Raw genomic sequence first — 24180 nt, 5'->3', positions numbered from 1 at the left:
GTGTTGGAGCCCCCGGCGGGCGCTAGCAAGTCCCGCAGGCATTCAAATCCGCGCCAGGCGATGATGTAAGGCCCCGCTCCAGGTACTCTTCAACCCCGCAACTCGGGCGGGAGAAGTTGCCATTGCGGAAGTCCCGAAAAGCGGTCTCCCAGCAGGGACCCGCGGGCTCCCTGTGTTGGGTGCCTGGTGGGTGGGTGGGTGCCTGGAACAAGGATGTTGGTGGAGGCAGATATGATATGCATTCACGAGGTTTTTGGATAAGCACATGGATATGCAGGAAATAGGGGGATATGGGTCACCTGTGGGCAGAGGAGATTAGTTTAACCTTGTATCATGTTCAGCATGGGCATTGTGGGCTGAAGGGCCTGTTCCTGTGCTGTACTGTTCTAGTTTTGAAAGGGCCCATTTCTGTCCTATGATGATGCCAGAAATGAATTGAATGCACTCTTTTTGAGATAAATTTTCTTTCCCCTTTCGCTCACCTTTTTTTATAGATGTTGATTGCCTCAATTGCTGTACTGTAACCAACACAATACAGCTCAGTATGTTCTAACGTCAATTAACATGTCACCAGGCCAAAAGCCACGGGGTTAGATTTCCTTAGAAGCAAGCTCCCACTCACAATTATTCAGGAGCTTCTGATCACAATGTAGCCCAGTCACAAAAGGTATGTGGTTCTGGTAAGGAAAAAGCAATTATATAGTCTTTTTAAAATAAAGATGTAATCAACCTGTCTTGAACCTCAAAAAAGAATGTTAATGTGTTCACGATGGAGGAGAATCTATGAGAAAAACCAGCTCAAGGACAAAAGAGCAATGACAAAGGAAAATATTTACAGAATCTGCGCAGTGGTGGGTAGAGCTGTGGCAGCACAGTACCAGAGACCATGTTTCCAGTCTGACTATGGGTGCTGTCTGCACGGAGTATGTACGGTTTCCCTCTGAATGTGTGGGTTTTCTCCAGATGCTGCAGTCTCCTACCACGTTCCAAGGACATGCAAGTTTGGAGGTTAATTGGCTTGTGTAAATTGCCTATATCTAGTGTGTAGGATGCAAAAGTGGGATAACATGGAACTAAAGTACAGGTGATAAATGGTGGGTTTGGACTCGGTGGGCTGAAGAGCCTGTTTCCATGTTGTATTTCTAAACTAAACCCAGGTTCAATTGCTGCAGTATATTTGCTACTCACTTCCATTTGATCAAAGAATATTTTCAACCTGAACAAGTTAATGCATACGTTCTCACTGTTCACAATTTCCTTTGATTCCTCCCATTACCTACAAATTAAAAGGTGTAGACACCAAAGATCCTATAGCGGAGCAAGATAGACCACTCCTTCTAAATGCAATGGGCTGACGTGTAGTACGCAACTGCGGAACGTGGGCCTTATTTTCATCCATGTCAGTAACCCGACCCGGCTCGCAGTGTAATCAACGTTGCAGGGGAACAGTTGTGTTAATAATTATAACTCTCAAAATGAAGAGAAGATTTTTACCAAAGAACTTTTATTTTTACGAGGATGTTTCCGTAACCGGCTTCCGTCTCCGCACTAGTATCTTTGCTCCGCTACGGGATCTTTGGTGCGGAGACGGAAGCCGGTTACGGAAATGGGGCCGAAAATTACCCATGAATCTGCCCATGACCGTCTTTTTCGTCGAGTGATCTATCTTGCTTGCTATAGGATCTTTGGTAGACACGGCCCCTAGCCTCTTTGTGAAGCAACGTTGTTTCAAACCTACTCCAGCACCATTCCCCAACACTTCCTCCACTACACTGACAACTGCATTGGTGCTGCTGCCTGCATCCATAGGGAACTCATCAATTTTATTAACTTCACCACTATCCACCATCCTGCCCTTAAATTCGCTTGGTTCATTTCCAACACCTCTCTCTCTCCCTTTCTTGATATCTCTGTCTCCATCTCAGGAGACCTACTATACGATACCATAGAACTTTATTTAACCCAGGAGGGAAATTGGTCTGCCAACAGTCATAAAACACAACAAGATACATGAAACATGAAATTAATGTCTCAAGTGAAAGTCTAGGATTGAGGATGTGCGAAGATTCGGGGGGGGGAATCTTCCCCCGTAAGGGGGAAGGGAAGTCAGTCTATCCCACGATAGAAGGGGGAGGAGTTGCACAGTTATATCTGTACATTGATGTGATGTCTACTATAAACTCACTAACTTCCACAGTAAGCTAAGGCAACACCTCCTCCCACACTGACTTCCACACCATCACCTTCTCCCAGATTCCCTGTTCCTACCGCATCTGTTTTTGAGAGGAGGCTTCCACTTCAGGATATCAGAATGTGCTCCTTGGCATTACCTGACAATCAATCACTCTACAGATGCTCGTGTTCAAGAAGGAACTGCAGATGCTGGAAAATCGAAGGTACACGAAAATGCTGGAGAAACTCAGCGGGTGCAGCAGCATCTATGGAGCGGAGGAGATAGGTAACGTTTCGGGCCGAAACCCTTCTTCAGACTGAAGAAGGGATTCGGCCCGAAACATTACCTATCTCCTCCGCTCCATAGATGCTGCTGCACCCGCTGAGTTTCTCCAGCATTTTTGTGTACACTCTACAGATGCTGCCTGAACTGCAGAGTTCCTCCAACTACTCTCCTTTAAAAATCACATGGTCTACGGTTTGCACAGTTCACATTTAGTCATGATGGAGTTGCCATTGTTAATTGTAGGCTTCAACTATCCAAACTCAATTTTCACCTTTCCATACACATTTTTGTCCATTACTAATTTCTTCTAATCTGTTGACCTACTGGCCCTACACGTTCTCAAATTTAACATTCTCAGCCCATTTCCAGCAACTGCGCAGCATCATGCCACTTGACTGCAATCGCATCGGATTTCTGCATCTTTTCTAGCCTCAGTTATTTGCCCGATTTCCAACACTTCACATTTGCAGAATGTGCCAAGCCGCCAGCTGCTGTAGTTCCTTCCACAAATCCTGCAGCTACTGAAAATCTTTCTCAAAATCTTTGCATTTGTCATATTTCTCTAGAATTTAGTGTCACATTTTGTCTGTCAAAACACCTGTGAACATTTCAGTCACATTTTACTTTGACTTAATATATAAATACATTAGTAAGTCCATCCTTTTGCCTACATCCTAATTTATAGGCTCTAACTGTGAGGAAGTGTAATTTTGCAAAGATTGTGTATTGCAGAAATCATTTTATATTTCTTACAAGATACGTTATTTGGCTGAATGTGGATTCTCAAATCATTTCTTAGTTACATTCCCTCATATATTGTCCTGTAAACTTTCCTCTCTCATATGCTTCCATAACTCTCCTGCTACCCACTGAAATTAGTGGCTAACAGCAAAGACCTTTGATTAACGAGCCAAGTAACCCCTTATCCTGTCTTAGGTGTGTGGAGGACACATAGACTTTCACAGAACGAAACTTCACACATTCATCTGCTGATGTCAGAATCTACTGAGCTCAGAGTTTAAAAGCTGTAATATTAACCTGTCTTACGACAGACGAGAACTTTAAATTCTCGCCTCCTCATTTAGCTCCCTCACAGACAGTACATTTTCCCAGCTGTTATCAAGCAACTAAACCATCTTATCAGCTAGAGAACTGTGCTGACCTACCATCTACCTCATTGAAGATCCTTGGACGATCTTTAACCTACTGGACATTATCCTGTACTAAATGTTATTCCTGTTATCATGTACCTGTACGCTGTTAATGGCTTGATTGTAATCATGTATAGTCCCCGCTGACTGGATAGCACGCGACAAAAAACTTCTCACTGTACCTCAGTGCACATGACAATGATTAACTAAACAACATTTCCAGAATTCTTGCTTTTGGTGAAGAACCTGCTGTTGTTTGTTTCTCTGCTCTGCTATCAGTTTTCTTACATCTGAAAAGGTCAACAAGAACTCGTGCAATTCATCTCTTGATTTCTAACCTTCCAGTGGGTAAGCACTTGTATGGTGCTTTGCACTTGCCCTCGATCACTTTCCAACTAATCAGTGTGTAATTTTCTAATGTAGGAAATGCCGTGGCTAGGCCTCACCAACAGCATCAAGATTAAAATAAAATCTGCAGGTGCAGGTTATATACAAATTTCTACATGCGTATAATGTAGTTGGCAAAACATACAAAATGTAGTGGGGGCATCGGTTAATATCCCATCTGCAAAACAGCACCACTAACTGTGAAACTCAGCACAAACTGAGCGCCAGCCAGCAGCAAGTCATAACTTCAAGGCCTGTAGAACTAAGATTGATGATGGCTGATGCAAATCACAGCATGCACAGTCCCACGTCAGCTGAAAAAAAGCCAAAGCATATGGACACTGACTCTAGAAGAAAGGATTAAAAATGAATAAATAGCAGCTACTGGTCAAACGCCCAGCACAGGAAATTAAAGAAATGTTTTGCCACAGTGACAAGATAAAGAGCTGACTGTATTATGATCGCTCAGGAGAATTAATGTTCCAATCTAGTTCGGTACTGAGCCTTTGGCAGACCACATCTGGAGAACTGCCCAGATTTTGGCAAAAGGAAATATTGCCCTTGGATAAGATGCAGTGAGAATAAAACCCTTGTATCTCACTTGGTGTGCAGGATGTGTCCACAGAAATAAGTGTGCTGACAGAATCAGCATTAAAATGGGGCATCGTAACATTATAGAGAGAGAGATACATTATAGACATTGCTGCTCTGCCGAGAATCTTGTACAAACTCTTGCCTTCCCGGCTGCTGCATTGGTAACATCAGCACAGGAATCTTTCTCTCAATGTTAGCAAGACCAAGGAGCCGATTGCTGGCTTTAGGAGAGGAAAAACAAAGATCCACAAGCCTGACTTCATTGACAGGATGGCAGTGGAGGGGGTCAACAGCTTCAAGTTCCTGGGTGTGCATATCTCTGAAGATCTGTTCTGAGCCAAGCACATTGATGCAATTATAAAGAAAGCGCATCAATGCCTTTACTTTCTTGGAAGCAAAGATCCTAAAGCGAGCAAGATAGTCCACTCGACGAAAAAGACGTAGTACAGTCATGGGCAGATTCATGGGTAATTTAAAGCCCCATTTCCGTCTCCGCACCAAAGATCCCATAGGATAATAGTGCGGAGACGGAAGCCTGTTACGGAAACATCCTCGTAAAAATAAGTTATTTGGTAACGATCTTCGCCTCATTTTCAGAATTTTAATTTATTAACACGAACTGTTCCCCCGCAACGTTGATTACACTGCGAGTCGGGTCAGGTCGGGTCGGATTACAGAAATGGATGAAAAAAAGACTCGTGTTCCGCTCCGTTGCGTACTACATGTCAGCCCATTGCATTTAGCAGTAGTGGTCTATCTTGCTCCGCTATAGGATCTTTGCTTGGAGATTGAGGAGTAAGTCGCCGAATACGCTATTGAACTTTTACAGGTGTACAGTAGAGTGCATATTGACAAGTTGCACAGTCTGGTTCAGCAAACACACAGTCTGAACATCCAGGAAAGAAGGAGACTACAGAGGGTGGCAGACACTTCTTGCTCCATAACAAGTACTGACTTTCCCACCATTGAAGAGGCACATAGGTGGTGCTGCCGTAAAATAACTGCTGATATCAACATCCCACACCACTCTGGCCATGCTGTCATTTCGCTACGACCATTGGGAAGATGGCATAGGAGCCTGTAAAGGTGGCTACCAGGTTTAAGAACAGCTTTTCCCCCAGCAACAATCACACTCTTGGATATTACACAACACTAATCTCAACAACTGTGATCTCTGATGGACTGTGCCGTTGGTTGCATTGTGGACTTGTTTTGTTTTGCTCTACTATGGTTACCTAGTATTACGGTCATTCATTTATTGGAAATTTTGATCATTAAATTTTGATCTGTACGCTATTGCGGTTACAAGCTTGTTAAACTGCAGCAAGAAAGAAATTCATTGTTCCTTTGTTGCTAAATTTGGCAGTTAAACACACTTGACTTGGTGTTAACCACTGCTCTCCCCATGTTGGTTATCCCAATATTAGTACAGTGCTAGAAACCTGGTGTGAATCCAACAACTCTTCACCCCATGGTTTCGTGTCGAGCAGCTGCCTGCAAGAGCAGATTTTGGGTGGGGCAGTGAGAGCGATGGAGCCACTCAGCACTGAGAAGGGCTGCACTCTGGTTGGCTTGATGAGTGTGGGCCACGACACCATCTGTCAACTATTACTTCCTGTCGGGCATGATAAAAGCTAACATTGTCTCTTTGTAATGATGTGCGGCCCGATAAAGTTTTAACAAAGAGAAACCTCTGGACTGAAGAAATAGTTATGTAGTGACACAGGGTGAATGAGACAAATGCTTCTGTCCAATAGGTAAAGGCAGAGACTGGTGTCCACTATCCACCCACACTCACAATGCTGTTGGGTGCAGCCCGTCAGCACTCTGAGGCAATCTCTTCACCTTTAACTGTGGGGAGATTCATGCTGGGAGAGTACCAGCACAGCAACATATAGCAACAGGAAGAGCAGGAGGGGTTTGCACCAGGTTTGTGACACTGTTGCACATAGCCTGACTGGACACATGTTTAAATTCAAGGGTTGAATGTTGAGACTGGAGCACCAAAGGTGCTATGAATTGAACCCCTGCAGGGTTTCAAAATGAACTAACAGCGTGCGGCAATTTAGAAGATTAAATTGAGAATAGATTCCACAATCTTTGTTTTTGTTCCATTTAATTTAAATAGATGTGGGGCGACATAAACAAAATCTTTCAAGATGCAAGAAATAAATAAGGTCACAGCAGGGTAATTATTTTCCCAGTTACATCTAGAACAAGCACAATCTAAGCATGAAGATATGCCATTGCCGCATGAAATCAGGAAATATGAAATGGTGGAATTCTGAAACAGTCACCTTCAGATGGCTGCAAATTATTGACATTTTCTCGAATGGTTCTGACAGATTTACAATAGACTCGGAAAATAAGGACTATGAACAGAAGTATACAGATCACACAACCTCTGACTATTTACAAAACCTAGGGTAGACAAAGGTGCTGGAGAAACTCAGCGGGTGCCGCAGCAGCATTTATGGAGCGAAGGAAATAGGCAACGTTTTCGGGCCGAAACCCGCTGAGTTTCTCCAGCATTTTTGTCTACCTTTGATTTTCCAACATCTGCAGTTCCTTCTTAATTACAAAATCTAGGGTTTGAAGGATATATCCTGTACCCGGATTCCATTCAGCATTTTATAGAGATTCAAGAGCCTGTCGCACTTATGCGATTTTTTCCGGCGACTGCCAGCACCCGTCAGAGTCGCAGCAGGTTGCCGAAATTTTTCAACATGTTGAAAATCCAGCCGCGACCAGAAAAAGGCACGACTCTTTGGGCGACTGCCCATGACCATACAGGCTTCACCCGCAACTCGCGTAAGTGGGACAGGCCCTTCACAACATTGAAGCTAATTGCTGGAACAACGTTATCAGCACCACAAGCAACCTAGCTGTTAATGTATACAGCTTATTGCATTTTCACTACATCCATTACCTGCAGTCCTCGTTCAACAACATTTCCTAGCACAGAACCCTGTACAAACATTTTTATACAACATGCCAGCCTGCATCACTAAATGCAAATTTATTTCCGTGACAAAAAAACCCAAATACTAGAGATTTTTTTCACACTTTAAAACAAATTCGTTTAAATAATAAAAATTGATTTCAATGAATTGAAATAAATACTCCTACTACACCATTGACAATTCCCTACAATCCCGTTTCTGCAGAAGGCGTGGAGATATGGATTTAACTGGAAGGAATGAGCTTGCGAGCTTGGATCAGTGCTTGGAATAATGATGTTGTGTTCATTACAGAAAGGGACAGGACTGGCAGCTCAACGTGCCTGGATTTCAATGTTTCGGACGAGATAGAGAAGGGGGTAAAAGAAATGGAGGAGTTGCTTTGCTAATCAGGAGAATGTCACGGCAGTATTTCTCAGAGTTTAAGGGTGCTTTTTTTTTATCATGTGTGCACTGCGCCGTGAAATTCTTTTTGCATTGATTAAACATGCACGAGTCATCATATTTTGGCACCATTTACAAGTCCAGAGTCCAGTCCATGCACTCGATGTACTGGAGCAGCTCCTGATCCAGGTAAGCCCCAGGCTGCCTGGTGAGAGGACATACTGGGGGACATTGCACTCAATATAAGAAAAGATCAATTGCTTTAATGGGATTATATTATAGGCCACACAACAGCCAGCAGGAGATAGTGGATCAGATACATTGACAGATTACAGATGTAATAACCATACCGTGGGTGGCACGGCGGTAGGGTTGCTGCCTTACAACGTCAGACACTCTGGTTTGATCCTGACTACAGGTGCTCGTCTGTACGGAGTTTGTACATTCTCCTCATGACCTGCATGGGTTTTCTCCTGGAGCTCCGGATTCCTCCCACACTCTAAAGACGTACAGATTGTAGGCCAATTGATTTGATATAATTGTAAATTGTCCCTAGTGTGTGTGTAGGATAGTGTTAGTCCGCGGGGATCATGGGTCGGTGGGCCAAAGCGCCTGTTTCCTCGCTATATCTTTAAACTAAACTAAAAAGAAACTAAACACAGAGTTGTTGTAGTGGGGGACTACCTTCCCCAATATAGACTGGAAATTACTCAGTGCAAGAGGATGAGACAGGCCACATATTTGATGTATTCAAGGAGGTTTCAATAAACAGTATATGGATAGTCCGACTCCGGGAGGGAACATACAAGACTTTGTATTGGGAAACCAGCCTGGCCAGATGACTGGTGTTGCTGTGGATGAAGAATTTGGGGACAGTGATCACAACACCAGTTTTAAGATTGTTTTGCATAGGGACTAGTCTGGATGTTGGAGAAAGCTACTCAATTGGGGCAATGCAGATTACAATGTCATTAGGCAGGTGCAAAATAGGGTAGATTCAGATCAGTTGTTACAGGGCAAATTCACAGAGGACAGGTGGGAATAATTTAAAGGCAGGCTGATCAAAGTGCAAGATCAGCATGTTCCAGTAAAGAGAAGGGATAAGGATGGCAAGGTAAGGCAACTGAGGGTAACCAGGGAGAAGGTAGGACTGCTCAAGATAAAGGAGGGAATCTACATTTGGAGTCGAACAATGTGGGTGAGGTACTAAACAAGTATTTTGTATCTATATTTACAGAGGACTGGAGAACAATGTGGTGAATACAAATATGCTAGGCAGTTTGAGATAGAGAATGAGGTGGTGCTGAAGCTCTTGAAGAACATTAATGTGGATAACTCCTCAGGGTCTAATTGGATCTATCCAAGGTTATTGAGGTAAGTAAGAGACGAGATTGCAGGGGCCTTGACAAGAATCTTTGTTTCTTCTATAGCCACAGCAAACTCGCAGAGGACTGGAAGGTTGACTTGTTTAAGAAAGGAAATAGAGAGAATCCAGGGAACTATAGGCCAGGTAGCCAGGTAGGTGGTGGAAAAACTATTGGAGAGAATTCTGTGAGATAAGATTGACTCCCATTTGACAGAGAATGAGATAATTAGGGATAGCCAGGAAGGCTTTGTACTTGGCAGGCCGTGTCTCACTAACTTGATTGAGTTTTTCTTGAGAGGCGACAGAGATTAATGAAGGTGGGGTGGTGAGTGTTATGTACATGGAGTTCAGTAAAGCTTTTGATAAGGTCCCTCATGCTAGACTGATCTAGAAGATTAAGATGTAGAGGATTCACGATGGCATAGTGGTATGGATTCAGAACTGCCTTTGTCGTAGAAGGCAGAGGGTTGTGGTGGAAAGTAGATATTTTGGCTGGAGGTTTGTGGCCAGTGGAGTTTTGCTGGGATTTGTGCGGGGACCTCTACTGTTTGTGATTTATATATATAAATGACCCAGACGATAAAAGTGGGCAAAATGCAGGAGAAACTCAGCGGGTGAGGCAGCATCTATGGAGCGAAGGAATAGGTGACGTTTCGGATTGAGACCCTTCTTCAGATGTAAAAGTAGATGGGCTGATGAGTAAGTTTGTTGACGACACCAACATTGGAGGATTTGCAGACAGTGAGGAAGACTGTCAGAAGATACATCTGGAAATGGATCAGCTGCAGAAATGCGTGGAGAAATGCCAGATGGAATTTAACCTGAAGTGTCGCACTTAGCGAGGTTGAATGCAAGGAGTATATAGTTAATGACAAGACCTTTAACAGCACTGATGTGCAGAGGGATCTTGTAGTCCAGGTTCATATCTCACTAAAAGTGGCAACACAAGTAGATAGGGTGGTAAAGAAAGCGTATGATGTGCTTGTCTTCATTGCTAGGGGGCATTGAGTACAAGAGTCAAGAAGTCATGATGCAACTCTATAGGTCTTTGGTTTGGCCAAATTTGGAAGATTGTGCAGTTCTGGTCACCCCATTACAGGAAGGATTTGGAAGCTTTGGAGGATGCAAAGGAGTTTGCCAGAATGCTGCCTGGATTAGAAGGGTTCAGCTACAGGGAGAGGTCAGATAATCTGGAATGTCGGAGGTTGAGGGGAGACCTGATAGAAGTATGTAAAATTGTGTGAGGCATAGGTTCCGACTGTCTACTTTTCTCCCAGGCTGGAAATGTCCAACACTAGGGGGCACAGGTTTCAGATGAGGGTGGAAAGTTTAATGAAGATATGCGTGGCAATTTTATTTTACACAGGTGGTGAGGGAGGGCTAAGAATGCATTGCCAGGTGTGGCAGTGGAAGCAGATACAAAAGTGGTGTCTAAGATGCATTTTGATGGGCACATGGAAGTGCAGTGATATGGATCATGGGCAGGCAGATGACATCAGCTCAGCTAGGCATCATGCCCGGCCCAAAGGGTGGTCACGGTGACGCAGCCTTACAGCGAATGCAGTGCCGGAGTCCCGGGTTCGATCCCAACTATGGGTGCTGTCTGTAAAGTGTTTGTACATTCTCCCCGCAACCTGTGTGGGTTTTCTCCGAGATCTTCGGTTTCCCCCCACACTCCAAAGATGTACAGGTTTGTAGGTTAATTGGTTTGGTAAATGTAAAAATTGTCCCTAGGATGGTGTTAACGTGCGGGGATCGCTGGTCGGCGCGGACCCAGTGAACCGAAGGGTCTGTTTGAGAGCTGTATCTAAACCATTAGGGGCCGAATGGCCCATTCCTGTGCTGTACTGTTCTATGAATGGTTCATTGTTGCATGAACCATAATACTGAGCAAAGCATTCAGAAGACAAAATAAACTCAACAGCTAAAGAATGAATGTGTTCAAGAAGGAACTGCAGATGCTGGGAGAGCGAAAGAATGAAATTGCCTCAATTGTAGGTCTAAGGTAATCACCTATAATGTGGTGTAACTTTACAGCTATGTGGAGTGTCACCTTAAATCCCTGTTTTTGGAGCAGATTATTTTATTAACAATTTTAAATTGAGATACAAAAAAATCAAAAAGGATGAATTTATTAATGGAGACACAAGGAAACACGTGCTGGAAACATGCTGGAAACACGACTAGAATACAAAGCATTCATTTATACTTTTTTATCCATCACACTATCACAGGTATTGGTTTTGTAATAGAGTATAATTTGTAATGGAGTCTGAAGGGTTTCGGCCCGAAACGTTGCCTATTTCCTTCGCTCCATAAATGCTGCTGCACCCGCTGAGTTTCTCCAGCTTTTTTATGTACCATTGGTTTTGTAATGTTTTGTGTTAATGTTGTTCAACTACTGCAAATGTTTAATTTTGTACAGTACAAGCTTAGCAGAAATGAAGTCAGAGCCAAGCAGTCTAATACAACTGCAGTCAGATCTGGAAGCATAAAATATATTGCCAATTCAAATGATATAGAAAGTTTGCAGATTTAAACAGTTTTTAAAAAGTGCAACAAAATAACATACACATACAGGTACTCCTGAAATAATTTAATGCCACAATTAATCCTGATAATGTATAAGCAGCCCTCAGTGGATCAGTCTGAAAACGGATCCTGACCCAAACATTGTCTGTCCATTCCCTCCACAGATGTTTCCCAGCCTTCTGTGTTTTGCTCAAGATTCTAGCATCTGCAGTTTCTTGCATCTACTCAGAAGTATTTTGTTCTACAATTAAATAAGACGCATATGCTAAGCCACGAAAAAACCTTGCCGACGATAACACAGATGCAGCAGAGAAAGACATTCACACGAGATGCAGAAGTGTAACAGGAGACAGTATAATCCGTTTAAATGCTTAGTGTGGCTACAAATAGCATTCGTCCGTGGGTGCTTTTCAGACACGTCACACAAATAAGTTGGTGGTAGGAACCAGCTCATTGTTGTCAGAGATTTGGAAAAACACTTTGGTTCTATATAATGTAAACCCTAGCATATTTCAATTCAGCTAGACGGACTACTGCAAACATCTCCATGTCAGAGTTCTATAATCGCATGATAGATGTGGAGAGTGGGCAGAATATATTAAAATCTGAAGGATGGCTGTAACAAAGCATGTTTAAAAAAAATAAAATTTAGGCTAAAGTCGTGAAGTCAAATACATTCCAATAAAACCACATGAGCACAGCTGGTGGAGCTGCTGGCTCAGTTCCAGTGAGTTTGTGGAGTTTGCATGTTCTCCTTGTGACCATGTGGGTTTCCTTAGTGTTCAGATTTTCTCAGAGATTCAAAGACATGAATTAACAGCCCTTTGTAAATGACCCGAAGTACGTAGGCACGTGGTAAAATCTGGGAGGAGTTGATGGGTCAGCATGAACCTGTAAGGAAGGACCTGTCTCTCGACACACTTTATTGTCACATGTACCGTCAAGGTACAGTGAGATTCTGTGTTTTTTTTGCATACACAATACACTAAAGAGCTGCCAGAAAGGCACTGACAAAGTCATAAAAATACCCTTAAATATTGTTGGTCCCTTCTTCGTCTCCACCCCCCCCCCCCCCACCAGTCCCTCTTGTCCTCTGTGCCTCCCACCAGTTTCCCCCTTTGTTCTCCGCGACCCGTCCACATCGGCCCCCAAGGACTCCGACCTCGATGTTCCACGTCCCTCCTCCTTCTTGGCAGCATGGTTCTCATCAATGCTGGTGGCTCTGGCCAGTGCGGAGTCCATTGTGTGCGAGTAGCGCCTACCAGCCGTACCGATAGGTCCTCCATCTACAGTCCACGGCGAGCGATCCTCGGTCCACGGCAGGTGGTCCACCGCAGCGTCGGCAAGCCACGCCGCTGTGCTACCACACTTGATGACTCAAGAACAACCAATTTAGACTAACAATAAACATGTCTAATGCTGCCAAATATCAAAAAGATGGAAACAGCGGTGGGCTAAATAGACTGATAACCATGGACACGGATCATTCATGTATCAGAACATGTATCAGTAATTCAGAACATAAAGACCAGCACAGCACAGGAACAGGACATTCAGCCCACAATATGAGCCAAACTAATCCCCCTATCCCCCCATTTCAATGCCTATCCATGAACCTATCTCAGAGGATCTTATTGTATCTGCCTTTACCTACACCTTTGGCAGCACTTTCCCAAATACCTATCGCACTGTGTAAAAAAAAAAAAAAACTTGGCCTGCACGCTTTTAACATTAGCCCTCTCACCTTGAAGCTATGCCCTCAAGTCTCTCACATCTCCACCCTGGGGAAAGGTTCTGACTATCTACCCTATTTATGCCTCTCAATTTTATATACTTCTCACATTTTACCTCAACCTTTGACATGCCACAGAAAATCCCACTGCATTGAAAATGTTAAATGCTTTTAAATATATAAAAGATACATGGTAGAATACTTGACGAGGTTGTAGCTTGTATTCCAAGAGAGAGAGACAAGCCCAGGCTTGACTCAGGTTCATGTATATAGAGACAATGACCGATGACTTTGAAATGTCTTGTCCTGGAAGTACCAACTGATAAGATACCTTTGAAATGTGTCTACTAATTGATGAGACAAGCTCAGACGCGTCCTGTAGTGATGTATATTGGCTGCATCTTGTAACCGTGACTAACATCTTTGGAATGTGACTAAGTGACACGGTATAAAACACCATGCAAATCTTTGTTCATTGAAGTGGTGGCGCGGGGAAGTCAAGTGTCTGTAGCTTACTTGACTGGTGTATCCCCGTCACTTCCGCTGGCTGATGATCAGTAAAGCTTGAGTTGGTTTACCTAACGTTTTTGTGAGTTGTCTGTTTATTAAGAAGTGAACCATATCAGCATACCCCTCCTCATTATCCATCAATGCGTTGTCGGTAGTTCTCCACACTGACATCACAAGGACCATGTCCTTTGCCATGGTGAATACAGATGCTAGTACTTGTTTAGTCATTAAATGATTCATGGACCGCAAACCTCTGTCTGAAGGACCAGAACAATAATCCAGCTACATGAGTAAGACTAGACACAAAAGTATTTGTGATTATGCATTTACGTTTACGGTAAGCAGAAGTTGGTCGCATCTGAACAAGTGCAGAATGTGTTGATCCATACATTGGGAGCAGTAAGTTCTATTATGGTTGCATTAATATTAAGAGTGCAAAGATCCCTCATGCAGCAGCACAGGTGGATAGGCTGAAAAATGCAGCATATAGAATGTTAGCCAGACCATAGGGGCAGGCAAGTTATGGAACAGCTTTATAAAACATTGATGAGGCCACATATGAAATATTGCACAATTTTGATCACAACAGTAGAGAATTTGGTCATTTGCCCGGAAGAGGATGCAAAGATTTATCAGGCAGTTGCAGGAATGGAGGAGAGACTGGATAGCCCAGGTCTGTTTGGATTGGAGAAGGAAAGCATGGAGGGTGGGAGGAAAGAGGCTGATAGTATAAAATATTATGAGGTTGTGGATCGGGTAAACATTGTAAGGACTCAATAAGAGGAATACATACAAAATGCTGGGGTAACTCCTGGTCAGGCAGCATCTCTGGAGAAAATGGATAGGTGATGTTTCAGATTGGGACCCTTCTTCAGATTTATAATTGTCATTAACAGAGCATGTGTTTAAGATAAGGATTTCGAGATTTGGATGAGTCACAAGAGCATATTCTTCACCTAGAAGGTAGATGGAATTTGGAAGTTACTACCCAAAGCGGTGGTGGTGGAGGTCTCTCAGCGGTTAAGGAATATGTCCAGCCAAGCTTTTGAATTGCTATGGTTTAAGAAAACTATAAACCAAGCACTGTTAAATGGGATTAGCACTGATGGGTTGCGTTAGACTGGGTGGGCCCATTTCTATGCAGTGTGACAATACAGGTATCTGTTTGAGGAGGTACAATGACACTTTTAAGTAGTCCCACTCCTATTATATTTGTTTATAGCAATCAACCACACAATGTAAAGCACCATATTCAGAATGATTAATTGTGTTTAACCATGTTTTTCTCAGTAATAAATGGAAACAAATCGTACTACAGGTCTCACAATTGTTCAAACCTGTTTAGAACAGTATTATTCAACAACTAGTTTTTTTACAACAACCAGATATTGCCAAGACTTTTGACTTTAATCAGAAACTGCCACCAAAGGACACAGTCAGACAGCCAAGTTACCGTCTCCAAGTGAGACTTTCAGCAAATATTTATAACCACTGCTTACTCAGACTCTCTGGCATTCTTCCAGCTTCCTCGTTTATTCAGAGCAAGCACTAATCTGGACGCTGCTCCCACGAAAGGAACCCATTAGGATAGATTATATTTTAAAATGCACACACGCTTTACTGAATCTTCTGAAAAGCTACTACTGTATTAGGTGAGGCCATTAGTGTATTCTAAACAAGGGCCCATGTGCAGAGGTTTTACACACATCATTACACCTCTCCAGCTTTCCTTTCACTATTGTGCTGCTTTCACTCAAAAATAAGATTAAACATAAGATTCCAAATAAGATTAATACCTGCAGATTGCAATCAACTTCAGTAAATGTAGCTGTACGGTTGGATGTGTTTTTGTTATTTTTTATTCACATTAATGTTGAAGACTCAAGGGACTAGAAAGTGGATTGCACATGTTCATGCTGTGCAAAATGGACCCCATATTTGGTTATAATTCCAAAATGAGGGTCACAAAAGAAATATAAAAATCACCAACCTGGCACATCCTCAAATTGAGAAATTGTCGTTATGGTTCGATCAATAGATTTTTATATATCAAGGGCTATAGGATTAGTGCAGGAAAGTGGCACGGAGGAAGATGATCAGCCATGACCTTATCAAATGAAGGTGCAGGCATAAGGGCTGAAAGGCCTACACTTCTCTTTCTGACTCTGCATCGCGTTGATGAGAAGAAAATATCATCTGAGGAGTCATTGCTATGTCACTTTTAATTTATTTGTTTGATTTCTAATTTTTTTTTCATGTTTCTGTGGCTCTTATCAATAAAATATTCCAGAACTTGGAGAATTTTATTATTTCAGATTTAGGCAATCGTAACCAACAACTAAACCTCCCCAGTTTTAAGTTATAGAATTCATAATCTTACAAACTTTTCATACAAATTTTCAATGAGTCAAGAAGTAAAATGCAGACTGGCCAACATCCAACATAATGGGTACATAAGAAAAATGAGTAAGATTCAGTGGTTTGGCCCCTCGATCTTTCTATGCCTTTCAAAATCGTGGCAGATTTTCTACCCTGGTCCCAGTTTTCTGCCCTAATCCTTTGGCTCTTCTAATATCCAGAACTCTGTCAATCTGAGGTGGGCTACAGTTTTCATTTATTAACGCAGCATTTGCAGAATGAAAGGCTGCCGACTCAAGATTGATAAGGAAGTGCAGTTATGTGCAAGATCTTGGAGACTGGTGACCAGGCTCATTTATCCAGACATTGACAACAGTTTAGCTTCTGTTTCTTCCACCAACCTCATTTAGATATTGAGTAATCTGGGTTAGATGATGTCAATTGCAAAGCATAATACGGGGCCTTGTCTTGCACTGAAGTGGCAGGCAACCTAGGTTCCCTTTCCAGAGACCTAATTAATACAACATTGCTCATACTCTTAAAAGAGAGTCTTGAATGCAGATCAGTACAAGAGTTGACAGCACTATTTAGCCAAACTTTTGTAGAGGGTAGAAAGCCAACATGCCCAGTACACAAGATAAGCCTCTATTGTTTCCAACACACCCTTTACCTCATCTCTTGTTCAGTTTTTTTGTAACTATTGAATTCCATCAATACTTTGTATATTGAAAATGGAACGACATCTTTAAAAGTTGAATAAATTATTTTTGCTGCTTGTCCATGGAAGTCTGCTACATCTTCTCAGAGGACATAATGCCCTGCACAATCACCATTCTGATGTACGTATGAGAGTTCTATATTTTCCAACTGGCTTGTCGTTACCCCATGATCACAGATTGAGAATGTCAGCCACTTTATTGTTGTGGCGCTTCCAGCTTCCCAAGGTTACCAGATGGGATTGAGGATCAGAGGACACTTGTAGTACAAATACACAAATTACCAAAAGCTCGGCACGCTCTAATAACGTTTCAATGAAAACAAATTAACGGTTCTGGTTCATTTTTAATGAGAAAGAATTCAAAAATAGACAGCAAAATTATTCTAAACCTGCCTGCAACCTTGGTTAGACCATGTTTGGAGTTCTTTACACAGTTCTGGTTGTCAGGATCTAAAAAGGGTATGGTGAGATTGGTGAAGATTCTAAAAAGATTTGAACTAGATGTTCCCACAACTGTAAAGTTATACGTGTCACAGTGCACAGCTTACATTTCTCGTCTCATGCATTTCGTTGTCTCTGTACTGTACACTGACAATGACAATTAAAATTGAATCTGAATCTGAAGGACAGGACTAAGGAGCGTTGTAATGGACATCAAAAAGGCAAATTGACAACGTAGACATGGTAAATGTCTCTATTTGTATGGTAAAACAATAGACAATAGGTACAGGAGTAGGCCATTCGGCCCTTCGAGCCAGCACCGCCATTCAATGTGATCATGGCTGATCATCACCAATCAGTACCCAGTTCCTGCCTTCTCCCCATAACCCCTGACTCCGCTATCCATAAGAGCCCCATCTAGCTCTCTCGAAAGTATCGAGAGAACCGCCCTCACCGTCCTGAGGCAAAGAATTCCACACTCAATGTGAAAAAATGTTTCCTCGTCTCCGTTCTAATAGGCTTACCCCTTATTCTTAAACTGTGGTCCATGGCTTCTGGACTCCCCCAACATTGGGAACATGTTTCCTGCCTCTTGCATGTCCAAACCCTTAATAATCTTATATGTCTCAATAAGATCCCCTCTCATCCTTTTAAACTCCAGGGTACAAGCCCAGCCGCTTCATTCTCTCAGCATATAACAATCCCACCATCCCACGAATTAACCTTGTAAACCTACGCTGCACTCACTCAATAGCATGAATGTCCTTCCTCAAATTAGGGGACCAAAACTGCAAACAATACTCCAGGTGCTGTTTCACTAGGACCCTATACAACTGCAGAAGGACCTCTTTGCTCCTATACTCAACTCCTCTTGTTATGAAGGCCAACATGCCATTTGCTTTCGTCACTGCCTGCTGTATTGCAGCCATCTGTCTGAAGAAGGGTTTCGGCCCGAAACGTTGCCTATTTCCTTCGCTCCACAGATGCTGCTGCACCCGCTGAGTTTTTCCAGCTTTTTTGTGTACCTTTAGATAAAGCTTGTTTTGGGGGCTAGCCCCCTTCAATTTTCTCTTCAGCATATAAAACGCATGCTCAATTGGGTTCAGATCGGGTGATTGACGACCATTTTTTAGCTTCGAAAAACTCCTTTGTTGCTTTAGCAGTATGTTTTGGGATCATTTTCTTGCTGTAGAATGAATGCTGTGGAGGCCTTCCTTGGCCTGCCAGTCCCTTTGCGATTAGTAAGCTCACCAGTGCTCTCTTTCTTAATAGTGTTCCAAACAGTTGATTTTGGTATGCCTAAGGTTTGGCTGATGTCTCTAACAGTTTCATTCTTGTTTATCAGTCTCATAATGGCTTATTTGACATTCATTGGTGCAACTTTGGTCCTCATGTTGATACACACTAATAAAAGTTTCCAAAGGTGATGGAATGACTGGAGGAAAGACTAGGTGCTGAGAGCTCTCTTATACCTGCATTAAGGAGGCAATTAAACACACCTGAGCAATTATGAACACCTGTGAAGCCACGTGTCCCAAACATTATGGTGCCCTGAAATGGGGGGACTATGTATAAACACTGCTGTAATTTCTACATGGTGAAACCAAAATCTATAAAAATACCCTTTAATAAAATTTGACAATGTGCACTTTAAGCACGTGATTTTTTTAAAATTACAAATCTCAAATTATGGAGTACAAAGGCAAATAAATAAATGATGGGTCTTTGTCACAAACATGGAGGGCACTGTAGAAACAGATCTTTTGGGCCACGCTGCATTATTTTCTGGTGTAAATGTTTAGATCTTAAAATAAATCATAGATATGGTTGTTCGGCACGGACTTGTAGGGCCGAGATGGCCTGTTTCCGTGCTGTAATTGTTATATGGTTATATGTTATATGGTTATAGATATGAAGTTACTACCTGAAATGGGATAAAGGAGATTTTAAGTTCAGCTATAATTTTATTTAGAAAATAGAACATCGACCAGCGCAGCAGCAGTCCTTTCAGCCCTAAATGCCAGTGTCTAACAGGATGCCACGACAAACTGTTTAAGAAGGAACTGCAGATGCTGGAAAATCGAAGGTGCACAAAAATGCTGGAGAAACTCAGCGGGTGCAGCATCATCTATGGAGCGAAGGAGAAAGGCAACGTTTCGGGCCGAAACCCAAGGGTTTCGGCCCGAAACTTTGCCTATCTCCTTCGCTCCATAGATGCTGCTGCACCCGCTGAGTTTCTCCAGCATTTTTGTGTGCCACGCCAAACTCTTCTGTGCCTGCAAATAATCTATAATCCTTCCTTTCCCGGTATGTACAATGTGCCGATCCAAAAGTCTCTTAAATATCACTATCAGATCTGCCTTGACCACCACCACTGGCAGCACTTTCCAGGCACCCGCCACTGTATAAAAATAACTTGCCTCGCACATCTCCTTTAAACTCTGGCTCTCTCATCTTAAAGCTATGCCCTCTAGTATTTGATGTTTCCATCCTGAGAAACCCGTCTACCCTATGTAAGGTTTCAAGTTCATACACATCTATCACCTCGAGATCTTTCCTGGATTGGGGGTCCAGAACTGCAAATGTGGCCTAACCAAAACCTTATAAAGCTTACTGACTCTTTTATTCAATGCCCTGACCACACATACTATATGCCTTCTTTACTCTATGTATTGCCACTTTCAGGGAGTTATGGACTGTGAGGAATAAGTGTTAATATTCTCCTGCTTGCACTTTGAAACCGTAGAATAAAAGCAACAAAGCCAAATCTGCAGATTTGGTGTAAACCACAATGTATCAGATTGAACCAGTGTGTGTTAAATGAAGTCTAAACTGGTTGAGGTGCCATTTTCCTGCCCCTGTAGGATAACATTGTACAATCACATCATTCATTTAATTTTACCAAACCCAGTTGAGAAGCTTATTTTGAAGATCTAAGTAGATTTTAGTATCCATAATTCCAATATAAATACATTTATTTCAAGATGGGAGCTTTTGGGATGTGGTTTAAGTAATAGATCGTATTCAGCGGTAATAGATCTTGCAGCAGCCTTCACTTCAAATGGAAGGTTATCAGTTTATGCCCCTGAAGAATATGGTTTCAGGTAGGAGTCAGGAACAACTTCTGGATAACCAACCATCTTCCCGGATGGTCAATGCTACTTTGGCAGAGGCTTTCACCTGTACAGGAGGAACACCATACAAAGTATGTTTTCCATTCTCCAGATAATGACTGGCAGACTTTGCTAATCAGCCCAGTGTATGATAATTTTAAGACATGCATCATTCCGAGAATGGGGAACATGGAAGGATGGCATTAGAATTTGTAACATACTATCAATAATTTTTAACAACAGTTTTAACACTACCCTTTTCTAGGCATTAGTTCTGAGGTCTTTATATTCCACTGAAAGTTTAACAATTGATTGAAAGAAGAAAGGCCACAAAGCACTCAGTCTTACCTGAGTCCGAAAGTTTGAGATGGTTGTAGTTTCTATATCCTTCTTCCCAAGTATTTCCATTTTTACTGGAGTGTTGGGAAAGTTGAAAGCAAAATAATCCAGAAAGTCTGGCAGGTAGGTTGCTGCTCCATGTATAATGGCCATCACGTAATGTGCTGCACTCTTCTCATTTTCACTGAAAGTCAATGCAAGAAATTCTTCGGCAAACCTCTCCATCTCCATAGGAGACAAGAAAGAGAGTTCGTCCATGTATGCATGGAGTACTGGAGCACCACCATTTGGCTGATGTTCCACATGAATTAAGTGGGCATATTTAGAGGAACCTGTCCGCAAGAGTCCTTTCCGGACACAGTAGTCTCTGTGTGATAAGTATGGCAACTGTGCACACGAAGGGATAGGACAATGGCTCATTTTCAAATCCAATATGTTGAGCTTTTCCTCGTGCTTAGTTGGCGTTTTGTTGATTATATTCGACACATCAGAAGAACCTTGACCCACAGGATCATGCTCAACACGAGTGAGCCCTGCGCAGGTAGTCTGTACCTCTTTATTGTATGTTTTTAACTGTCTTGGTCGGTCACCTTCTCTATGTTTCTTTTTCTTCTTTTTCTTTGTTTTTTTACCCAAGTATTCATCTGGTCTCCGACTTTTTCCATTTTCATCAGAGCCACCTGTGGTGGGGAATAAATTTTAAGATTCCATCAAATACATATTTTATTTGATCAATATGAATACATATTGAAAATATTCTAAATCATTTAGGAGCAGGAAGAAAACATAGCCATTCTAGCACACAATAAATTACTTGCCTTCTAATATATGCGGCTTTATCAGTTGAGTTGAGGGAAATACTTTATATGTACACTACATTTGGACACACTATATATGGAAACTAAGGACCGAACTGGCACCTTTCATGCCATCAATTTGTGTTACTGTGAGAAAGAATTTGTTGTTAAGTGGTTTGGAATGCTCAAATCAAAGAATTATATAGGTGCAAGCTCTTTTTTGTTACACTTTGATTAAAACAAAAATTGGATTGTGACTAGATTAAGCCTTAAAGGCCTGTCCCACTTTCACGACCTAATTTAGAATCAGATCAGAATCACACTTTATTCACCAAGTATGTTTTGCAACATACGAGGAATTTCATCGGCCAGGTCAGTCATACAATTAAAAATAACAGTTCACTCAAAAACACATTTTAACATGAACATCCACCACCGTGACTCCTACACACTCCTCACTGTCATGGAAGGCGAAATAAAGTTCAAGTCTCTTCCTTTGTTCATCCTCAGTTGGGGGCCTCTACCCTCCGTTGACGGGATGATCTTGACTCCCGTAGCCGGCGGCGTTCGGGCCCTTCTTGTCGAGGCGATCTGCTCCCGCATCGGGGGGGGATGTCTGCTCCCCGCGCCGGGCGATCGAACCTCGCGTCGGGGCTGGTCGAACCTTCTGCGGCGTTGGAGCTCCCGACTAGCCTCTCCCGAGACTGCGAGCTCTTGTTGGTAAGTCCACGGTAGTCGCGGTGGGAGCGAACCCAGGCAAGGGATCTGCTCCGATGTTAAGTCCACGCCCCTTGGTGGGGCTCATGACAGTCCGAGGAGTCTTCCAGCTCCAGCGATATTAGGCCGCAGAGCCCGGAGAATGTGACCCAAAAATTGATCACATCTCCGGGAAGGTGCGAAACTTGAAAAAAAAGTTTCTCCCGGTCCCCTCCCCCCAAATAAAACATACCAAAGAACATTAAAACAAAACTTTTAACAAGCTAGAAATAACAAAAAGAAAGAAAAAATGAAACAGACTGCCGGCAGGGCTGCCATCTCACCAGGCGCCCCTTTTGGTATTCACAAACTTTTTTACTCGTGGACATTTTTCGTCATGCTAGAAAAACGCCCCGACCTACTTGATGCCACGAGTACCTATGACTAGCATCACGGCCTGCTACGACCTACCTACGACCTTGTGACGACCATGCAGCGAGTACGAGTCAAGGGCAAACTCGGCAGAGGTCGTGAATTAGGTCGTGAAAGTGGGACAGGCTCTTTACACTTCTCCATGCGATAGCAGAACTTGACATTTTAAATATTTCTCAGACCCATCTTCCTGCGATAAGGGAAGAGTATATTAATATTGTCCAACCTCTATTACAAGGATTTATATCATCTTAAACTTTTCCCCGTGACTTGATTTTCTCCCCAAGCCCAGTAGGGAAATCTCTAATCATATTTTCTTTCACATACATATATTTTTACCCTACACCAATTATTTCCTCATTCTAACTCCAGGGTTGTTGTCTAAAAAGATTGTCTGAAAAACCATAAAGTTCTTTTAGCTGGACACTAAATGTAGTTACAATTGTAACCACATTTAGTGTCCATCTAAAATAACAATGCATTGCCTTAATAAGCTTGGTCTAAGCGGATGCAAAATGACAAGCATATTTTTTTCATGATTATGAGAAAGCGTTGTATATTCTTTCCAGATTATGGTTACCAAAAGATAATGGCTTAAAAGAAATTCCCAGTTAGATTGATTCTTGGAGAACATCCCATTCTTCTCAAAGCACAAGACTGCACTTCAGCTTGAAACGAGTAAACACAGTGAGATCTGGATAAACTTCAAGGTCACAAGGATCGTGCAATGAATAATCATCGAATAGTCATCACTTGCATTCACACTGGTTTAGGTGTACGAATCCAACTTCTAAAATTGTTTGAAACATGTCTGAATTGCTGGTCAGACTATTTAACCACTGACAAAGGAATCTTACAACTAAAAGGAAATAGTCTAAAACACAAAATAACTTAAAATATGCAACTAATCTTTTACATTCTTGAACCTCAGTCTTATACCCTTTACAGGGTTAGATGAATGTTATCATACCCCATTTTTTGACTAAGTCTCTGGAAGAATGGTATTACTCAAAGGTAGCCTTGTGAGGGATATAATTAATCACAAGCTGATGACAAATATTAATTCTGGTTACTCATAAAGGTTAAATAAGAACAGGGGCTTGCTAGCCCTCAGCTGTGTATGTGGAGGTTGTTAAAATGGCCAGCAGGTTGAAGTGTAGGGCAGGAGGACTATTTCCTTCATCCTAGGCCCCATTCTCTTCTCCCTGTATA

The 24180-nt window shown here is 42.3% G+C and overlaps 1 protein-coding gene across 3 annotated transcripts in view; it reads right to left on the bottom strand.

The window, feature by feature from the left end:
- Window positions 1-24180, bottom strand: part of LOC129708578 (lysine-specific demethylase 9-like) — a 66047-nt gene that overhangs the window by 24871 nt on the left and 16996 nt on the right. For all 3 annotated transcript variants that reach the window (XM_055654391.1, XM_055654393.1, XM_055654392.1), the window contains one exon: window positions 21053-21723. In XM_055654391.1, coding sequence (XP_055510366.1) covers window positions 21053-21723 — 671 coding nt within the window. The remainder of the gene's footprint in view (window positions 1-21052; window positions 21724-24180) is intronic.

This window comes from Leucoraja erinacea, chromosome 24, assembly GCF_028641065.1.
Source record: "Leucoraja erinacea ecotype New England chromosome 24, Leri_hhj_1, whole genome shotgun sequence".
Lineage (NCBI taxonomy): Eukaryota > Metazoa > Chordata > Chondrichthyes > Rajiformes > Rajidae > Leucoraja > Leucoraja erinaceus.
This window is presented reverse-complemented; position numbering and strand designations above follow the sequence as displayed.